At 45.0% G+C, this 16,803-nt stretch overlaps 1 protein-coding gene across 1 annotated transcript in view; it reads right to left on the bottom strand.

Moving 5' to 3' along the window:
- The window catches only part of DTD1 (D-aminoacyl-tRNA deacylase 1), a 101,578-nt gene that overhangs the window by 9,583 nt on the left and 75,192 nt on the right, over positions 1–16,803 (bottom strand). Inside the window, exon 5 of the mRNA XM_061126426.1 lies at positions 8,153–8,320. Coding sequence (XP_060982409.1) covers positions 8,168–8,320 — 153 coding nt within the window. The 3' untranslated portion in view covers positions 8,153–8,167. The remainder of the gene's footprint in view (positions 1–8,152; positions 8,321–16,803) is intronic.

Genomic DNA, 16,803 nt, shown 5'->3' with positions numbered 1-16,803 from the left:
TCTGCTGGCCACGAAGTGATGGGACCGGATGCCATGATCTTAGTTTTCTGAATGTTGATCTTTAAGCCAACTTTTTCACTCTCCTCTTTCACTTTCATCAAGAGACTCTTTAGTTCTTCACTTTCTGCCATAAGGGTGGTGTCATCTGTGTATCTGAGGTTATTGATATTTCTCTCAGTAATCCTGATTCCAGCTTGTGCTTCCTCCAGCCCAGTGTTTCTCATGATGTACTCTGCACATAAGCTAAATAAGGAGGGTGACAATATAAAGCCTTGACATACTCTGTTCCCGATTTGGAACCAGTCTGTTGTTCCATGTCCAGTTCTAACTGTTGCTTCTTGATTTGCCATCCAAGTTTAACTAAATCCCAGACTTAACAGAGCAGTTTCTATCCCCTCAGATCTAAATTAATTGGATGAACTGCAGTAAAAGCAAAAGTACAGTAGTTTATACACGGAGATGCCGCATCTGTGAACATGCTTCCAACAGATGTACTCAACACAGGTCACACTCTTAGGAAAGGGCCATATTATGAGCAGATGTCTCATGGAATTATCAGCCTTCCATTCCAGAGCCCAGCTTGACAATGAAGTTCATAGGCCCACAAAGGGAAGACTTGTTTGAACTGCAGCTTGTCCAAGTTCTTTAGGTCTATCTGGACACACATGAGGAATCAAAATCCTCCAGGTCAACCCTCATGCTCTGAAACCCACCTGCCACAGTTCTGTACTACATCGTAACCGATACCTGAAAAATCACAAAGGTAATACATAACTTAATTTCCAGAGACCATAATACTTCCATTTTACAGTCAAGAAAAGTAACCTACTTGCTCCTATATTTCAATCAAGATATTAATCCAAACTTAAGAGCCTGGGCCTTTCAATACCTCTTTTCTCACCTGCAATGCTAGTAACTAAAATCCTGAAACTAGTTTCCATGTCCCATCTTTGGGGAACTCCACCTTCCTGGCATAGATTAAAACCTTTGTTTTTGAACTTAAAATGAGCTTTGGGATACTGTTTGAATACATTATTCTTTTACACTTACTACCATTAAATATTCTACATTTTAATGAACTGTGATAATAAATTTATGCTTCAAGCATCCAATGTGCAGATGAAAATGATAAGGTTTATTACACAAGAATAAACAATCCAGAAAGTGCTCATGATATTCTGCTTGATGGTAAACACAGGTCACATTATACCTACAGTATGTCTCTAACTTTGTAAACTTAGAAAGCCATAGAATTATCTGCTTAGAGAAAACATAAAACCATTAAGAAGTGTCTAGTAACTTGGCACCACTATTTCATGACCTTATGAAAGAAAGCTGCTGGGGTGGTTCTCCTTCATTGCCTTCAAACGTTGGCGGGGGGTAAGAGTCCAGGGTCAGGAACAAGGGATCCTTCAACAGCCTGTATGAACCCTGAGTCTCTCAAAGATGCTGACTTCCAGCTGACCTTTTTCTGGTTTTAAGCCTTTTGAGCAACCAGAAGATGTGAGTGCCAGAGTCAGAACATACACACCACAGACCTGCTCTCCAAACCACTGTCAAAAGAACCTAGTTTCATTTATTTTTATTTAGTTCTGGTCACGGCTGGAAACTAACATGAGCTCATTGACACAGAAAAAGCAGGCTGCTCCATGAAAAACTTAAGCTACTGGGAAGTCAGTGTTATCGATGAAGGATTCGTGCAGCCCGTCTAGCATGTTAGGGACCCCAGTAAGGCCTGTGGCATGCTCTCAGGGCAGACACTCTTCCTGTGAACGAGTTCTGTGGGTCCTGGCTTGGCACTGAGAACATAGGGACAATGGTGTCATTTCTAACAGAGAAAGGAAAGCTTAGTGTGAACTAATAAGGCAAGCAGGGGAAAAAATAAAACTGATGTCATTTGATCATGGAAGGAACAAACTCTGACAGCAGTTAGTTTTTATTCTTTGCTTTAAATTCTGCCCCATGTATTTCTAATGCATACTTGTTCATATTTAACCACACCCATAGTGGCTCAGATGACGGTCTCAAAACCTTACTTTGATCCCTCTAAGCTAGTGCCACCCAAAAGAACTTTTTGCAGTGACAGACTGTTGTCTATCAGCTCCGTGCAATGTGGCAGCCACCAGCTGCATGTAGCCACTGTGCACTTGAAATGTGGCTACTGTGACTAAGGAAATTAAACTTATATTTAATTTTAATTAATTTACATTTAAATATGCACAGGCAAGTAGTATCTACTATATTAGCACACTCCAGGTTATCAGCAACCTTAGCTCTGTACTTGAGCAATAAACAGAATCAATTATTATGGACAGTCTTGCCGATTTGTTTCTAATAAATAAAGCAACTAAGGTGCAAGCCTGGGCAGGAAGTAAATCCAACCCCCCTGCCAGTAAAGTGACATAATATGCCTGCTCCTGTATAATATCTGCATCCTATATAACAAAGACCACAACAACACTTGTGGTTTGGGACCAATAAACTCCTCCCAACAAGAGGAGAGAAAACAGGGCAGAAAATAACATTGGAAGAAACACTCCTTAAAATTTCCCAGATGTATTGAAAGACATGCATTTATAGATTCCAGAAGTTCAGGAAGCCCAAAGCAATCATCAGAATGAGGCTTAAATATTTAAAACAAGATGCTGGAATTGTCAGACAAGGAAAAGTAACTACAATTAATATGTTAAGGGCTCTACTGGGAAGAGTAGACAACTCTTGAGAAAAGACAGGTAATGTATGCAGAAAGACAGAAGCTCCAGAAAGGATCAAAAGGAAAGGGAGAGAGCTTCCCGTGGGCTCATCAGCCCCAGGAGAAGTCGGTGGGCTTGAAGAAGGTCAACATAGACTTCCAAACTAAACTGCCAACAGAGAGAGAAAGGAGTGGGGGGAAAGGAACTGACTGTCCAGGAACCTTGGGAAAACTGCACAAGGGGTAACATACACAAAACCAGATTCCAGGAGGACAAGGTGGAAAGAGCAGAGAAGTAATGATGGCCAAGAACAGCCCAGACACCAAATTACAGACCCAGGAAGCTCAGAGCATATCCATCAAGAACCACACTGGGGCAGATCACAAGCAAACTGCAAAAAATGAAGAGAAAATCTTGAAAGAAGCTGTGGGTGGAGTGGGAGGAGAGGCACAGGTTACCTGCAGCAGAACAAGATGCTGAGTTACACAGGACTTCTCAGGAGAGACTGAGCCAGCAAGGAGAGAGTGGGATGAGAGATCTAAAATGTCCAAGCAAGAAAAGCACCACCAGTCTAGAATTCTATACCAACAAAACTATCCTTCAAGAGTGAAAGGGAAACAAAGGCTTGGTTTGATACACAAGAAACACTCAAGGAAGTTCTCAGGCAGAAGGAACATGACACAGGTCAGAAACTTGGATTCACATAATGAAAGGAAGCATATCCCCTGACCAGGGATGGAGCCCATGCCCCCTGAAGTGGAAGCACAGAGCCCTACCCAGTGGGCTACCAGGGAAGTCCCCAGATCTGTTCTTTTTCTTATTCTTGGTTCATCTAAAAAAAGTATTTATAACATAATAATAGGTAATGCACTGGGCTGTGGAACACATGGAAGGCGACATGAGTGACACAGCATTGCTAAGGTCTGGGAGCCGCTGCCGTGAGGCACCTGCACAAGTAAGGTGGCCAGGCTGTTTGAGGATGGGCTCAGATTAGTAAAAAATGTATACTGCAAACTCTAGGGAAACCACTGGGAAAAGGTTGTTTAAAGTTAAAAAAATAAAATAGAAACACTATCGCAGGCACAGAGTGTCTTATACCATGAAACATCAGCATAGGGAAGGAAAAAATAACAAGAATGCTGACACAGGGAAGCACAGTAAAGTTCAGGAATGAGAGATCCCACCTTCACCAGGGAAACAGCAGCAAAAAGTGACAAGATAGCCTTCTACAGAGCATACACACACACACACACACACACACACACACACACACACACACACACACACACAAACTGCTCTAGCGCATTAGAAAGAAATGTGCTCTGCCAGGACTCGTCTCACTATGCAAAGGTTAAGTTGGAAAAGCACACGGGTGGCAGCATCCAAAACATTTTCCTTGTTTGGTTTCGAGGGCTGAAACCTCAGGACAGAAATGCGGGTGCTGGCCAGGAGTGCCTCTCTCACACCCTCCCAGTGGCAGCTGGGTTGATGCTCAAATGAGGGAACACTGCAGCCTGTGGTCCCAAGTGGAAACCACATTCTTTTTCATGGGCAGTAGCCCTGATACCTTTAGCCATGGGCCAGAAAGAGGGTAACTGAACTGTGGCCTCACAGGAAACCTTGGATCCTCCCAGCACAGTGAGAAGCCTGAGGAACGAGATGGAGGACAAAAGAGGAGCTGATTTTAGCAGTTTCATGTCCATTAGGTAAGATAAGGAACATCTGCCGTATGACAGAGGCGGTGACACCCTGGGAATGTCCTCTGAACCAAGGGGGCTTAGGTTCATTTTCAAAGAAACACTTGCCCAAGATCCTGCAGCCTCTCACTCCATCTTCTCTTGCCTTTTCTTTCTCTCTCAAGCCTCGGAAATTCAGAGCTGCTCCCCTTCAGGCCTGTGATACTCCTGAGGGCACTTGTTTTTAAAGAAAAGTAAACAAAACCCACAGCAAATGAAAACCACAGCTGCCCTCATTGTGGGGAGGTGGGGGGACTGTTTTCCTGTAGAGCAAGGTAGATGGCAAGGTCACCTTCCATCTGTCACCACCAGTCAGCTCTTATAGACTTCTGGACACTGGGTGGTAGTTCTGGGAAGAGCGGCTGGGATGACACATTTCAGCAGAAGGGGCAGCACAGGTCTGCAGTCAGCAAACCCCCAATACACCTGTGGAGACCCCTGTAGGGCCTACAAATCTGGAAGCGCCCCCTGGTCTTCACCTGGTGTGGGTGTCTCAGAGGACGCCCCCCCTCAATTCACACCTGCACCAGCCACAGGGTCTCTGCCACCATCTCCAGTGTGAATAACTGCAGCTGGACCCCCATCTTAAACGGTCAGGAAAGAAGGTTTCACTTCAGGCTTCTGATCCAAAACCCAGCAGCTGCAGTTACATTCATATAAATGTACCTTCAACATCTTCATGGACCCGTCTACACTGCCTCAAGAGCCTCCATCCCATGAGCAGCAGCAGCTGGATCCTGAAGGCTCAGCGAGTCTGTCTCGTATGGTGCCAGCACCTGGGCCCCACACGCAGTCCCCAGAGACCCTGGCCAACCTGGCAACACCTCGGTCTCTAGCACCACAGACCCCTCGAGGCTCACCCAGACACCTGATGAAGTCACAGCCGAGACCTGCAAGGCCTGTCAGTGCTCGTCAAGGGCTGAGGTCGTGAGACCTCTGGCTGCCTGGACGCAGCTGACCACTCAGCCTCTGGGGCTCACCTCCCCTCCATGGAGACCCACGGTCGGCCCAGGGGACCCAATGCAGTTCCTTCACACCCTCCCAGGGCAGGCAAGACCGCCCCTCAGCGCCTCTGCCACATCTTGGTGGCCACGTCTTGCCGAGGGGACCTGGAGGCACCCTGCACGGCAGTCTCGTCCACATGGGGTCCCCATCCACCCTGTCCGCTGGGCATGGTGGCTCATGCCTGCCCAACTTTCCCAGCACTGCTGAACTCCACTCACTTAGTTCACAGAAGAAAAACCAAGGAAGCAGAAATGACATAACTTACTCACTGTCACACGGAAACTGGTAGGATGCAGGTAAGACCCTGATGAAGTTCTGAGTCACGGCTGGACCCACTTACTTAGCATAATCGGAAAACTAACTTCAAGAGCCACCCAGCACATTGCCTTTATGTGACCCGTCACCCCCGGATTTAGGATTTCTGGACGGACTGTAAGTCACAGGTGGTAGCAGTATTATAACAACAAAACTGACTGTATCAATGATGATCAAGTCCTCATCAGGTCTTGGAAGAGGTGGGAATGAAAGTTTTACACATATATGCCACACAAAAGGTTACTGTGTGTTCATGAATATTGAACATTACTTATATACCAAATTTCAGGTTCAGAAGACCCCCTTCTGAGGACAGTGAAAAAGCTGGCTTAAAACTCAGCATTCAAAAAACAAAGATCACAGCATCCGGTCCCAACACTTCATGGCAAATAGAAGGGGAAAATGTGGAAGCAGTGTCTATAGATTTTATTTTCTTGGGCTTCAAAATCACTACAGATGGTGACTGCAGCCATGAAATTAAAAAACACTTGCTCCTTGCTATGCGTTTTTTAAAGAAGAAAAGCTATGACAAACCTAGACAGCATATTAAAAAGCAGAGACGTTACTTTGCCAACAAAGTCTGTATAGTCAAAGCTATGGTTTTTCCAGTGGTCATCTATGGATATGACAGTACCATAAAGAAGACTGAGTGCTGAAGAACTGGTGCTTTTGAACTGTGGTGTTGGAGAAGACTCTCGAGAGTCCCTTGGACTGCAATAGATCAAACCAATCAATCCTAAAGGAAATCAACTCTGAAATTCACTGGAAGGACTGATGCCGAAACTGAAGCTCCAATACTTTGGCCACCTGATGTGAAGAACTGACTCATTGGAGAAGATCTTGATGCTGGGAAACAGTGAAGGCAGGAGAAGGGGACAACAGAGGACGAAATGGTTGAATGGCATCACCAACTCAATGGACATGAGTTTGAGCAAGCTCCAGGAGATGGTGAAGGGCAGGGAAGCCTGGCATGCTGCAGTCCATGGGGATCACAAAGAGTCGGACACAACTGAGTGACTGAACAACAACAAAACTTTTACCAACTGTTTCAGTTCATGAATAAAAACCAGGGGCCTTAGGTCAGAGCATCAAGTTCCAGGACAAGGTGGGGTTTGTGATGATGACAAATGAGGTCGAGCATGAAGGCACTTCCCTCCAACTCTGGCTTCACGTTCACGTGTGTGTGATACACGTGAGCCCAGATCAGTGGACATGGCTGTCACCTCCCCATAGTGACACTCTGACAAAACACGGAGCCTGGGCCAAGTCAACAGGACCTACAGGACTGACCATCCCGCATGGCCCCCTCACAACATGGCTTAGCAACCCCACCTCTTCCAAGATCCCCATCCTGCCTGTCTTCGAGCTGGCTCCACTGCACCTGGGCACAACTACAGGCTCAGCTCATTCTCTCCGTGCTGGCAGCGGGTATCCTAACAGACACGCCACAGGCAGACCCCCAGGCACCCCACTCCAGAGGCAGAAGCCATGCCCCAGATGTTCTCTCACCATGTGGCATCTCCAGGGCGAACCCACAGGCGGACTTGATCTGAACCACAGTTTACAGGCTGAAGGCTCCGAACCGCACACCCAGCCCTTGATCACGTGCATTCTGCAGCTGCCTCACTACTGGCCTGTCACCTTCAGCCCGCTCCCGAGGGCTGTTGGGGTCACCTTTCTAAAATGGGACCTGACTATGTCACTTGTGCACTTGACAGCTCTCAGAGCTTCCCCAGGACCCCAGGACAAAACCCAGGGGGCTCAGAGGTGTCCACCAGACTCACCATGGCCTGGACTGTTCTGGGCCCCTGCCTCAGACAAGCATCCGGATAGCAGCCTATAAGCCCGCTCTCCAGCCTCTGCCTGCGCCCCCCTGTCCAGGCCACCCCAACACGCACACCTGCTCTCCTCTCAGCTGGGCAGCTAGGTGCCCTTGCCCCCTTCACCCCATTTCCACAGGCCCCTCAAGGTCCTGCCCCTCAACCTGAGCCAAGGGCCATCAGGCAGTGGGGACAACAAGCCCATGGCCTTTAGGCAGGGAGTTGGACCCAAAGCTACAGGGAATCCCCTGGAACATGAGTGGGCAGCGCCAGGAGAGTGCGGTGAAGGACAACAGGTGAGAGGTCGCACAAGGTGCCGGATGCAACTCCACCACATACTCAGCTTCCAAGAGGAAAGTGTAGAAGTGGGAGCTCGAGTCTGGAACACTCTAGTAGCATTAACACCCATAGCGGTCAGCTGATGCAGGTGCATCTCAGCTCTTCTTTCCACCCTGGAGGGCAGCAGGATTTCAGGCGACCACAAGCAAACATCCATAAAACACTGCCATAAGCCGTCCCATCCTCCATCCCTGACTGGTGCCCCCACGTAAGAAGACCACACAGCCCAAGGAGGCCACCCTACCTGCGTCCAGCCCACCTACGGCTCCCGCTCTGAGGACACGTCCCCCTCGGCCCCGCTGCTGGCGCTGCGGTCTTCCTTGCGGGGAGCACTTCTCTCCTTGCTTGACTCGGAAGGCCCTTTGGCTCTGGTTTTTTCTTTCCTCTGCTGCTGCTTTTCAAGCTTTGACAGCTGGTTATAAAAAAAAAAGAAAGAAAGATTTTACAAATGTAAACTCATGCCTGTACGTCCAAAACACCAATGGCCTCACAGGCAGCAACCACGGACAAAGATTTTTGTCTGATAATGTGGGGTATCGCATTGGCTCTGACACACCAGATCCCATACCAGGTGTCCATCCATCGGACACCAGATGCATCAGATCTCCGTCAGACCCTCCCCACAGCTCAGACTGTCCCAGGGTGTGTGGGAAGGGTCCACTCATAGGCTGCTCTGACAGGCTGAGCAGAAAAGGCTTTTAGTCTAGTTTATAGTTTAGCTATTTTTTTCTTTCATGGCTCTATAGCTTTTTCTCACAGGCAGATTGTCTTCCTGTTCACTGTTTTCTAAAGAGTAACAAGCTCTTCAGATAAGCTCACTCTCCTATTTGCTGAAGGTAAGAGAAGCTGTGACACAAACGATGTAGACATCCCCTTGGCTCTCAGTTTGTCCTGAGACTCATCCACGGTCTAGGCCCTGGTGTTCGCAGTGGGCTGCATGGCAGCTATCTGGAGATGCTGCCATGGGGCCCTTGCACATGTCCCCCAGGCCACCTGAGGCCACCCGAGGCCACTTCTGCCCTTCTGGGTGCCTCCCCAGCTGGTTCAGAGACCACAACCAGACGGTGGGAAGACAGATCCGCTGAAACTCTTGAGCAACACCCAGCACTCCAGAAAGGCGTGCTGAGAAACTCATCTGAGGAGATGGACCAAGCTGTGGCCAGAGGATTTTCTTGGACCAGAAGAGCCATCTGTGATAAAGCCTGACACCCAGGTTCATGGGCCTCCCAGGCCAAGACTGCAAACATTTTCCTGTTCATGTGGAAAAGGGGGAACCTGAAGGGCTGGCTGCTCCCCACTGGTCTCTGCCCCAAACCCAGAGACATGAAGAAAAGTCACTGTAAGCAACTGCCAGATCCATGCTTTTCTATTCTTAGACTCTGAGCTAAACCTTTAGACAGATCAACAATCAGCAGCTTTCAATTTGGTCCAGAAAACCAAATTTATTACTGGCTGACTTTCTCCCCCTACTCCCACTCCAGGTGCCTGAACAACTGCAGTAAACATCTGGGTTGGTTAAGCAGGGAATTCAATTATGTGAACAAAGGCTTCTCTTCCCCTTTGACCTGGTGACTCTCTTCCCAGAAAGCTCCCTGGGATAAACTCCCTCTCGTGTGCGCAGGAAAGGCTCCCTGGCATGTGCACTGTGGTACTAATGTATTAGCAAGAACCTAGAAACAACCCAGATGTCCACCGATAGGAGGATAGATCACTAGAACGTGGCACAGTCACACAGAGTGATCCTCTAGAGCAGATGGACACGGATCAACACGGGTAAGTCTTTAAACCCAGTTTATAGTTAATACAAACCAATGTCAGTTTCAGAAGCCTTAATGGCAGGATTTCATTTTGGCAAAACACTACGTGTTGCTAACAGGCAGATGTAAGAAGGGCTTGGAGAGTACAAACCAAAGTCAGTTCACTAGCTAACTTCAAGGAGAAAGAGCAGAGCATGGTATCACACTATAATGAATACATACGGGCTCCGACCGTAACTGTTGGCTTAACTTCTATAAAAACAAAACCAGCTCTAGAACAGGGCTGCTGACCACTGCCAGACGTGAAATGCTTGCTACTGGAACTCAGACCAGAGATGATAAGATTTGTGCCAGGACATAAATGAACACATGGCTTCCTTCGTCAGCAAAGTCTGACTGTGAAGAAATACCACCGCTGAACTGTGTGCTTAGAAGCCATGCTGAACTCCTCCAGCCTGAGCTCTATGACCTGCCGTGGCCTGGCAACAAACAGCTCAAGGACAGATGCTGTGAGCAGGATGGTTTTAGGCAGAGAAGACACAAAGTTTTTTTTTTAATTAAGATATAATTGGCAGGAGGAGCCAAGATGGCGGAGGAGTAGGACGGGGAGACCACTTTCTCTCCTACAAATTCATCAAAAGAATAACTGAACGCAGAGCAAACTTCGCAAAACAACTTCTGATCGCTAACTGAGGTCATCAGGCGCCCAGAAAAGCAGCCCATTGTCTTCGAAAGGAGGTAGGACAAAATATAAAAGATAAAACGTGAGACAAAAGAGCTAAGGACGGAGATCCGTCCCGGGAAGTCTTAGGCGGCATTGCTTGGGGTAGGGTCCGGGCCTGAGTGCCCTGAGGACAATCGGAGGGAGCTTCTGTGAGTTGCCAACTTGAACTGTGGGAGACCAAAAGAGAGAGAGAAAATTAACCGGCCCGAACACACTGCCGGCCGTTTGCAGAACAAAGAGACCGAGAAAATCCAGAGAAGAGCTCGCAGGCTGTGGACCGACCCGGCCCCGCCGGAGGCAGGAGGCAGGGGGGAGGGGAAGGTCGCGGCGAGACACAGGGCGCAGGCACCCGACCGGTGCGGGTAGGGACTGGGGCTGGGGACGCGGAGGGCAGAAGGCGCAAGCACCCAACTGGCGCCAGCGGAAGCTGAGACTGGGTCCGCAGAAGGGTGTTAGCGCGCCACACCTGGGGAGAGTGCGCCCACCAAGCCCCTGGCTGCCTCGACCTCTCTGACGGGGAAGGCACAAAGAGCAGGCGCAGCTTTTCGTTCCGTGCTTTTGTGGGACACCCGAGGGCTGGAACCTCGCGCAGCGCGGGGCGCGCTCCACATAGAACAGCCAGGAGCCTGAGTAGCGCAGACGGAGAGAGCACCGTCAGCCCCTCCCGGCAGTACCAGCCCGTCCCCGCGGCGCAAGCCCGTCCCCACAGCGCCAGCTCCTCCCCACAGCGCCGGCCCCTCCCTGCAGAGCCAGCCCCTCCCTGCAGCGCCAGCCCCTCCCCGCAGAGCGACGGAAATAGCTACCTGAATAAGAGTCCACCTCCGCCCGCTTGTGTCAGGGCGGAAATGAGGCTCTGAAGAGACCGGCAAACAGAAGCCAAATAAACAAAGGGAACCGTTTCAGAGGGACTGTTGCAACAGATTAAAATCCCTCTAGAAAACACCGACTACACTGGAAGGGGCCTGTAGATATCGAGAAGCGTAAGCTGGAACGAGGAGCTATCTGAAACTGAGCCGAACCCACACTGACCGCAACAGCTCCAGAGAAACTCCTAGATATAATTTTACTTTTTTCTTTTTTTTTTCTTTTTTTTCTTTTTTCTTTTTTATTTTTTCTCTTTTATTTTCCTTTAAAATCCCCTATTACTCCCCCATTACTCCTTAACTTTCATTTCCATAGATTTTTACGATTTTTTTAATTAGGGGGAAAAAATTTTTTTTTCTTTTTTTTCTTTTTTCTTCTTTTTTTTTCTTTCCTTTTTCTCTTCTATTTTCTATTTTTCTTTTTCTCTTATTTCTTTTAAAGTCCTCTAGTACTCCTCTACTACTCCTTAATTTTCATTTTCAATACACTATAACCTTACAAAAAAAAAAGAAGAGAAGCCCTATTTTTAAACCGAAGATTATTCTCTCCCAATCTTGACTCTCTGTTTTCTACCTCAGAACACCTCTATTTCCTCCTTTCCCCTTCTCTTCCCAATCCAATTCTGTGAATCGTTGTAGGTGACTGGGCTACGGAGAACACTCTGGGAACAGACAGCTGCGTAGATCTGTCTCTCTCCTCTTGAGTCCCCTTTTTTCTCCTCCTGTTCATCTCTATCTCCCTCCTCCCTCTCCTCTTCTTCATGTAACTCTGTGAACCTCTCTGGGTGTCCCTAACGGGGGAGAATCTTTTAGCCATTAACCTAGAAGTTTTCTTATTAGGGCTGTATAGTTGGAGAAGGCCTGAGACTACAGGAAGAATAAAACTGAAATCCAGAGGCAGGAGACTTAAGCCCAAAACCTGAGAACACCAGAAAACTCCTGACTACATGGAACTTTAAGTAATAAACGACTGTCCAAAAGCCTTCATACCTACACTGAAACCAACCACCACCCAAGAGCCAATAAGTTTTAGAGCAAGACATACCACGCAAATTCTCCAGCAACGCAGGAACATAGCCCTGAACATCAACATACAGGCTGCCCAAGGTCACACCTAACACATAGACCCATCTCAAAACTCATTACTGGGCACTCCATTGCTCTCCAAAGAGAAGAAATCAAGTTCCATGCACCAGAACACTGATGCAAGCTTCCCTAACCAGGAAACCTTGACAAGCCAATCGTCTAACCCCACCCACTGGGTTAATCCTCCACAATAAAAAGGAACCACAGACCTCCAGAATACAGAAAGCCCACTCCAGATACAGCAATCTAAACAAGATGAAAAGGCAAAGAAATACCCAACAGGTAAAGGAACATGAAAAATGCCCACCAAGTCAAACAAAAGAGGAGGAGATAGGGAATCTACCTGAAAAAGAATTTAGAATAATGATAATAAAAATGATCCAAAATCTTGAAAACAAAATGGAGTTACAGATAAATAGCCTGGAAACAAAGATTGAAAAGCTTCAAGAACTGTTTAATAAAGACCTAGAAGAAATAAAAAAGAGTCAACTAAAAATGAATAATGCAATGAATGAGATCAAAAACACTTTGGAGGGAACCAAGACTAGAATAACGGAGGCAGAAGATAGGATAAGTGAGGTAGAAGATAAAATGGTGGAAATAAATGAAGCAGAGAGGAAAAAAGAAAAAAGGATCAAAAGAAATGAGGACAACCTCAGGGACCTCTGGGACACTGTGAAACACCCCAACATTCGAATCATAGGAGTTCCAGATGAAGAAGACAAAAAGAAAGGCCATGAGAATATACTCGAGGAGATAATAGCTGAAAACTTCCCTAAAATGGGGAAGGAAATAGCCACCCAAGTCCAAGAAACCCAGAGAGTCCCAAACAGGATAAACCCAAGGCGAAACACCCCAAGACACATACTAATCAAATTAACAAAGATCAAACACAAAGAACAAATATTAAAAGCAGCAAGGGAAAAACAACAAATAACACACAAAGGGATTCCCATAAGGATAACAGCTGATCTATCAATAGAAACCCTCCAGGCCAGAAGGGAACGGCAGGACGTACTGAAAGTAATGAAAGAGAACAACCTACAACCTAGATTACTGTATCCAGCAAGGATCTCATTCAGATATGAAGGAGAATTCAAAAGCTTTACAGATAAGCAAAAGCTGAGAGAATTCAGCACCACCAAACCAGCTCTTCAACAAATGCTAAAGGATCTTCTCTAGACAGGAAATGCAGAAAGGTTGTATAAACGTGAACCCAAAACAACAAAGTAAATGGCAACGGGACCACACCTATCAATAATTACCCTAAATGTAAATGGGTTGAATGCCCCAACCAAAAGACAAAGATTGGCTGAATGGATACAAAAACAAGACCCCTATATATGCTGTCTACAAGAGACCCACCTCAAAACAAGAGACACATACAGACTAAAAGTGAAGGGGTGGAAAAAAATATTTCATGCAAACGGAGACCAAAAGAAAGCAGGAGTCGCAATACTCATATCAGATAAAATAGACTTTCAAATAAAGGATGTGAAAAGAGACAAAGAAGGACACTACATAATGATCAAAGGATCAATCCAAGAAGAAGATATAACAATTATAAATATATATGCACCCAACATAGGAGCACCGCAATATGTGCGGCAAACACTAACGAGTATGAAAGAGGAAATTAATAGTAACACAATAATAGTGGGAGACTTTAATACCCCACTCACAACTATGGATAGATCAACTAAACAGAAAATTAACAAGGAAACACAAACCTTAAATGACACAATGGACCAGCTAGACCTAATTGATATCTATAGGACATTTCACCCCAAAACAATCAACTTCACCTTTTTCTCAAGTGCACACGGAACCTTCTCCAGAATAGATCACATCCTGGGCCATAAATCTGGTCTTGGAAAATTCAAAATAATTGAAATCATTCCAGTCATCTTTTCTGACCACAGTGCAGTAAGATTAGATCTCAATTACAGGAAAAAAAACTGTTAAAACTTCAAACATATGGAGGCTAAATAACACGCTTCTGAATAACCAACAAATCATAGAAGAAATCAAAAAAGAAATCAAAATATGTATAGAAATGAATGAAAATGAAAACACAACAACCCAAAACCTATGGGATACTGTAAAAGCAGTGCTAAGGGGAAGGTTCATAGCATTACAGGCTTACATCAAGAAACAAGAAAAAAAACCAAATAAATAACCTAACTCTACACCTAAAGCAATTAGAGAAGGAAGAAATGAAGAACCCCAGGGTTAGCAGAAGGAAAGAAATCTTAAAAATCAGGGCAGAAATAAATGCAAAAGAAACTAAAGAGACCATAGCAAAAATCAACAAAGCTAAAAGCTGGTTTTTTGAAAAAATAAACAAAATTGACAAACCATTAGCAAGACTCATTAAGAAACAAAGAGAGAAGAACCAAATTAACAAAATTAGAAATGAAAATGGAGAGATCACCACAGACAACACTGAAATACAAAGGATCATAAGAGACTACTACCAGCAGCTCTATGCCAATAAAATGGACAACTTGGATGAAATGGACAAATTCTTAGAAAAGTATAACTTTCCAAAACTGAACCAGGAAGAAATAGAAGATCTTAACAGACCCATCACAAGCAAGGAAATCGAAACTGTCATCAAAAATCTTCCAGCAAACAAAAGCCCAGGACCAGATGGCTTCACAGCTGAATTCTACCAAAAATTTAGAGAAGAGCTAACACCTATCTTACTCAAACTCTTCCAGAAAATTGCAGATAAAGGTAAGCTTCCAAACTCATTCTATGAGGCCACCATCACCCTAATTCCAAAACCAGACAAAGATGCCACAAAAAAAGAAAACTACAGGCCAATATCACTGATGAACATAGATGCAAAAATCCTTAACAAAATTCTAGCAAACAGAATCCAACAACATATTAAAAAAATCATACACCATGACCAAGTAGGCTTTATCCCAGGAATGCAAGGATTCTTTAATATCCACAAATCAATCAATGTAATACACCACATTAACAAATTGAAAGATAAAAACCCTATGATTATCTCAATAGATGCAGAGAAAGCCTTTGACAAAATTCAACACTCATTTATGATTAAAACTCTCCAAAAAGCAGGAATAGAAGGAACATACCTCAACATAATAAAAGCTATATATGACAAACCCACAGCAAGCATCACCCTCAATGGTGAAAAATTGAAAGCATTTCCCCTGAAATCAGGAACAAGACAAGGGTGCCCACTCTCACCACTACTATGCAACATAGTGTTGGAAGTTCTGGCCACAGCAATCAGAGCAGAAAAAGAAGTAAAAGGAATCCAGATAGGAAAAGAAGAAGAGAAACTCTCACTGTTTGCAGATGACATGATCCTCTACATAGAAAACCCTAAAGACTCTACCAGAAAATTACTAGAGCTAATCAATGAATATAGTAAAGTTGCAGGATATAAAATTAACACACAGAAATCCTTGCATTCCTATACACTAACAATGAGAAAACAGAAAGAGAAATTAAGGAAACAATACCATTCACCACTGCAACAAAAAGAATAAAATACTTAGGAGTATATCTACCTAAAGAAACAAAAGACCTATACATAGAAAACTATAAAACACTGATGAAAGAAATCAAAGAGGACACAAACAGAGGGAGAAACATACCGTGTTCGTGGATTGGAAGAATCAATATTGTCAAAATGGCTATTCTACCCAAAGCAGTCTATAGATTCAATGCAATCCCTATCAAGCTACCAACGGTATTTTTCACAGAACTAGACCAAAGAATTTCACAATTTGTATGGAAATACAAAAAACCTCAAATAGCCAAAGTAATCTTGAGAAAGAAGAATGGAACTGGAGGAATCAACCTGCCTGACTTCAGACTCTACTACAAAGCCACAGTCATCAGGACAGTATGGTACTGGCACAAAGACAGAAATATAGATCAATGGAACAGAATAGAAAGCCCAGAGATAAATCCACGAACCTATGGACACCTTATCTTTGACAAAGGAGGCGAGGATATACATTGGAAAAAAGACAACCTCTTTAACAAGTGGTGCTGGAAAAACTGGTCAACCACTTGTAAAAGAATGAAACTAGAACACTTTCTAACACCATACACAAAAATAAACTCAAAATGGATTAAAGATCTAAATGTAAGACCAGAAACTATAAAACTCCTAGAGGAGAACATAGGCAAAACACTCTCCGACATAAATCACAGCAAGATCCTCTATGACCCACCTCCCAGAATATTGGAAATAAAAGCAAAACTAAACAAATGGGACCTAATGAAACTTAAAAGCTTTTGCACAACAAAGGAAACGATAAGCAAGGTGAAAAGGCAGCCCTCAGAATGGGAGAAAATAATAGCAAATGAAGAAACAGACAAAGGATTAATCTCAAAAATATACAAGCAACTCCTGCAGCTCAATTCCAGAAAAATAAATGACCCAATCAAAAAATGGGCCAAAGAACTAAACAGA

This window comes from Dama dama, chromosome 23 (assembly GCF_033118175.1).
Source record: "Dama dama isolate Ldn47 chromosome 23, ASM3311817v1, whole genome shotgun sequence".
NCBI lineage: Eukaryota > Metazoa > Chordata > Mammalia > Artiodactyla > Cervidae > Dama > Dama dama.
The sequence above is the reverse complement of the archived record's forward strand: the minus strand, read 5'-3'. Positions and strand labels throughout refer to the sequence as shown.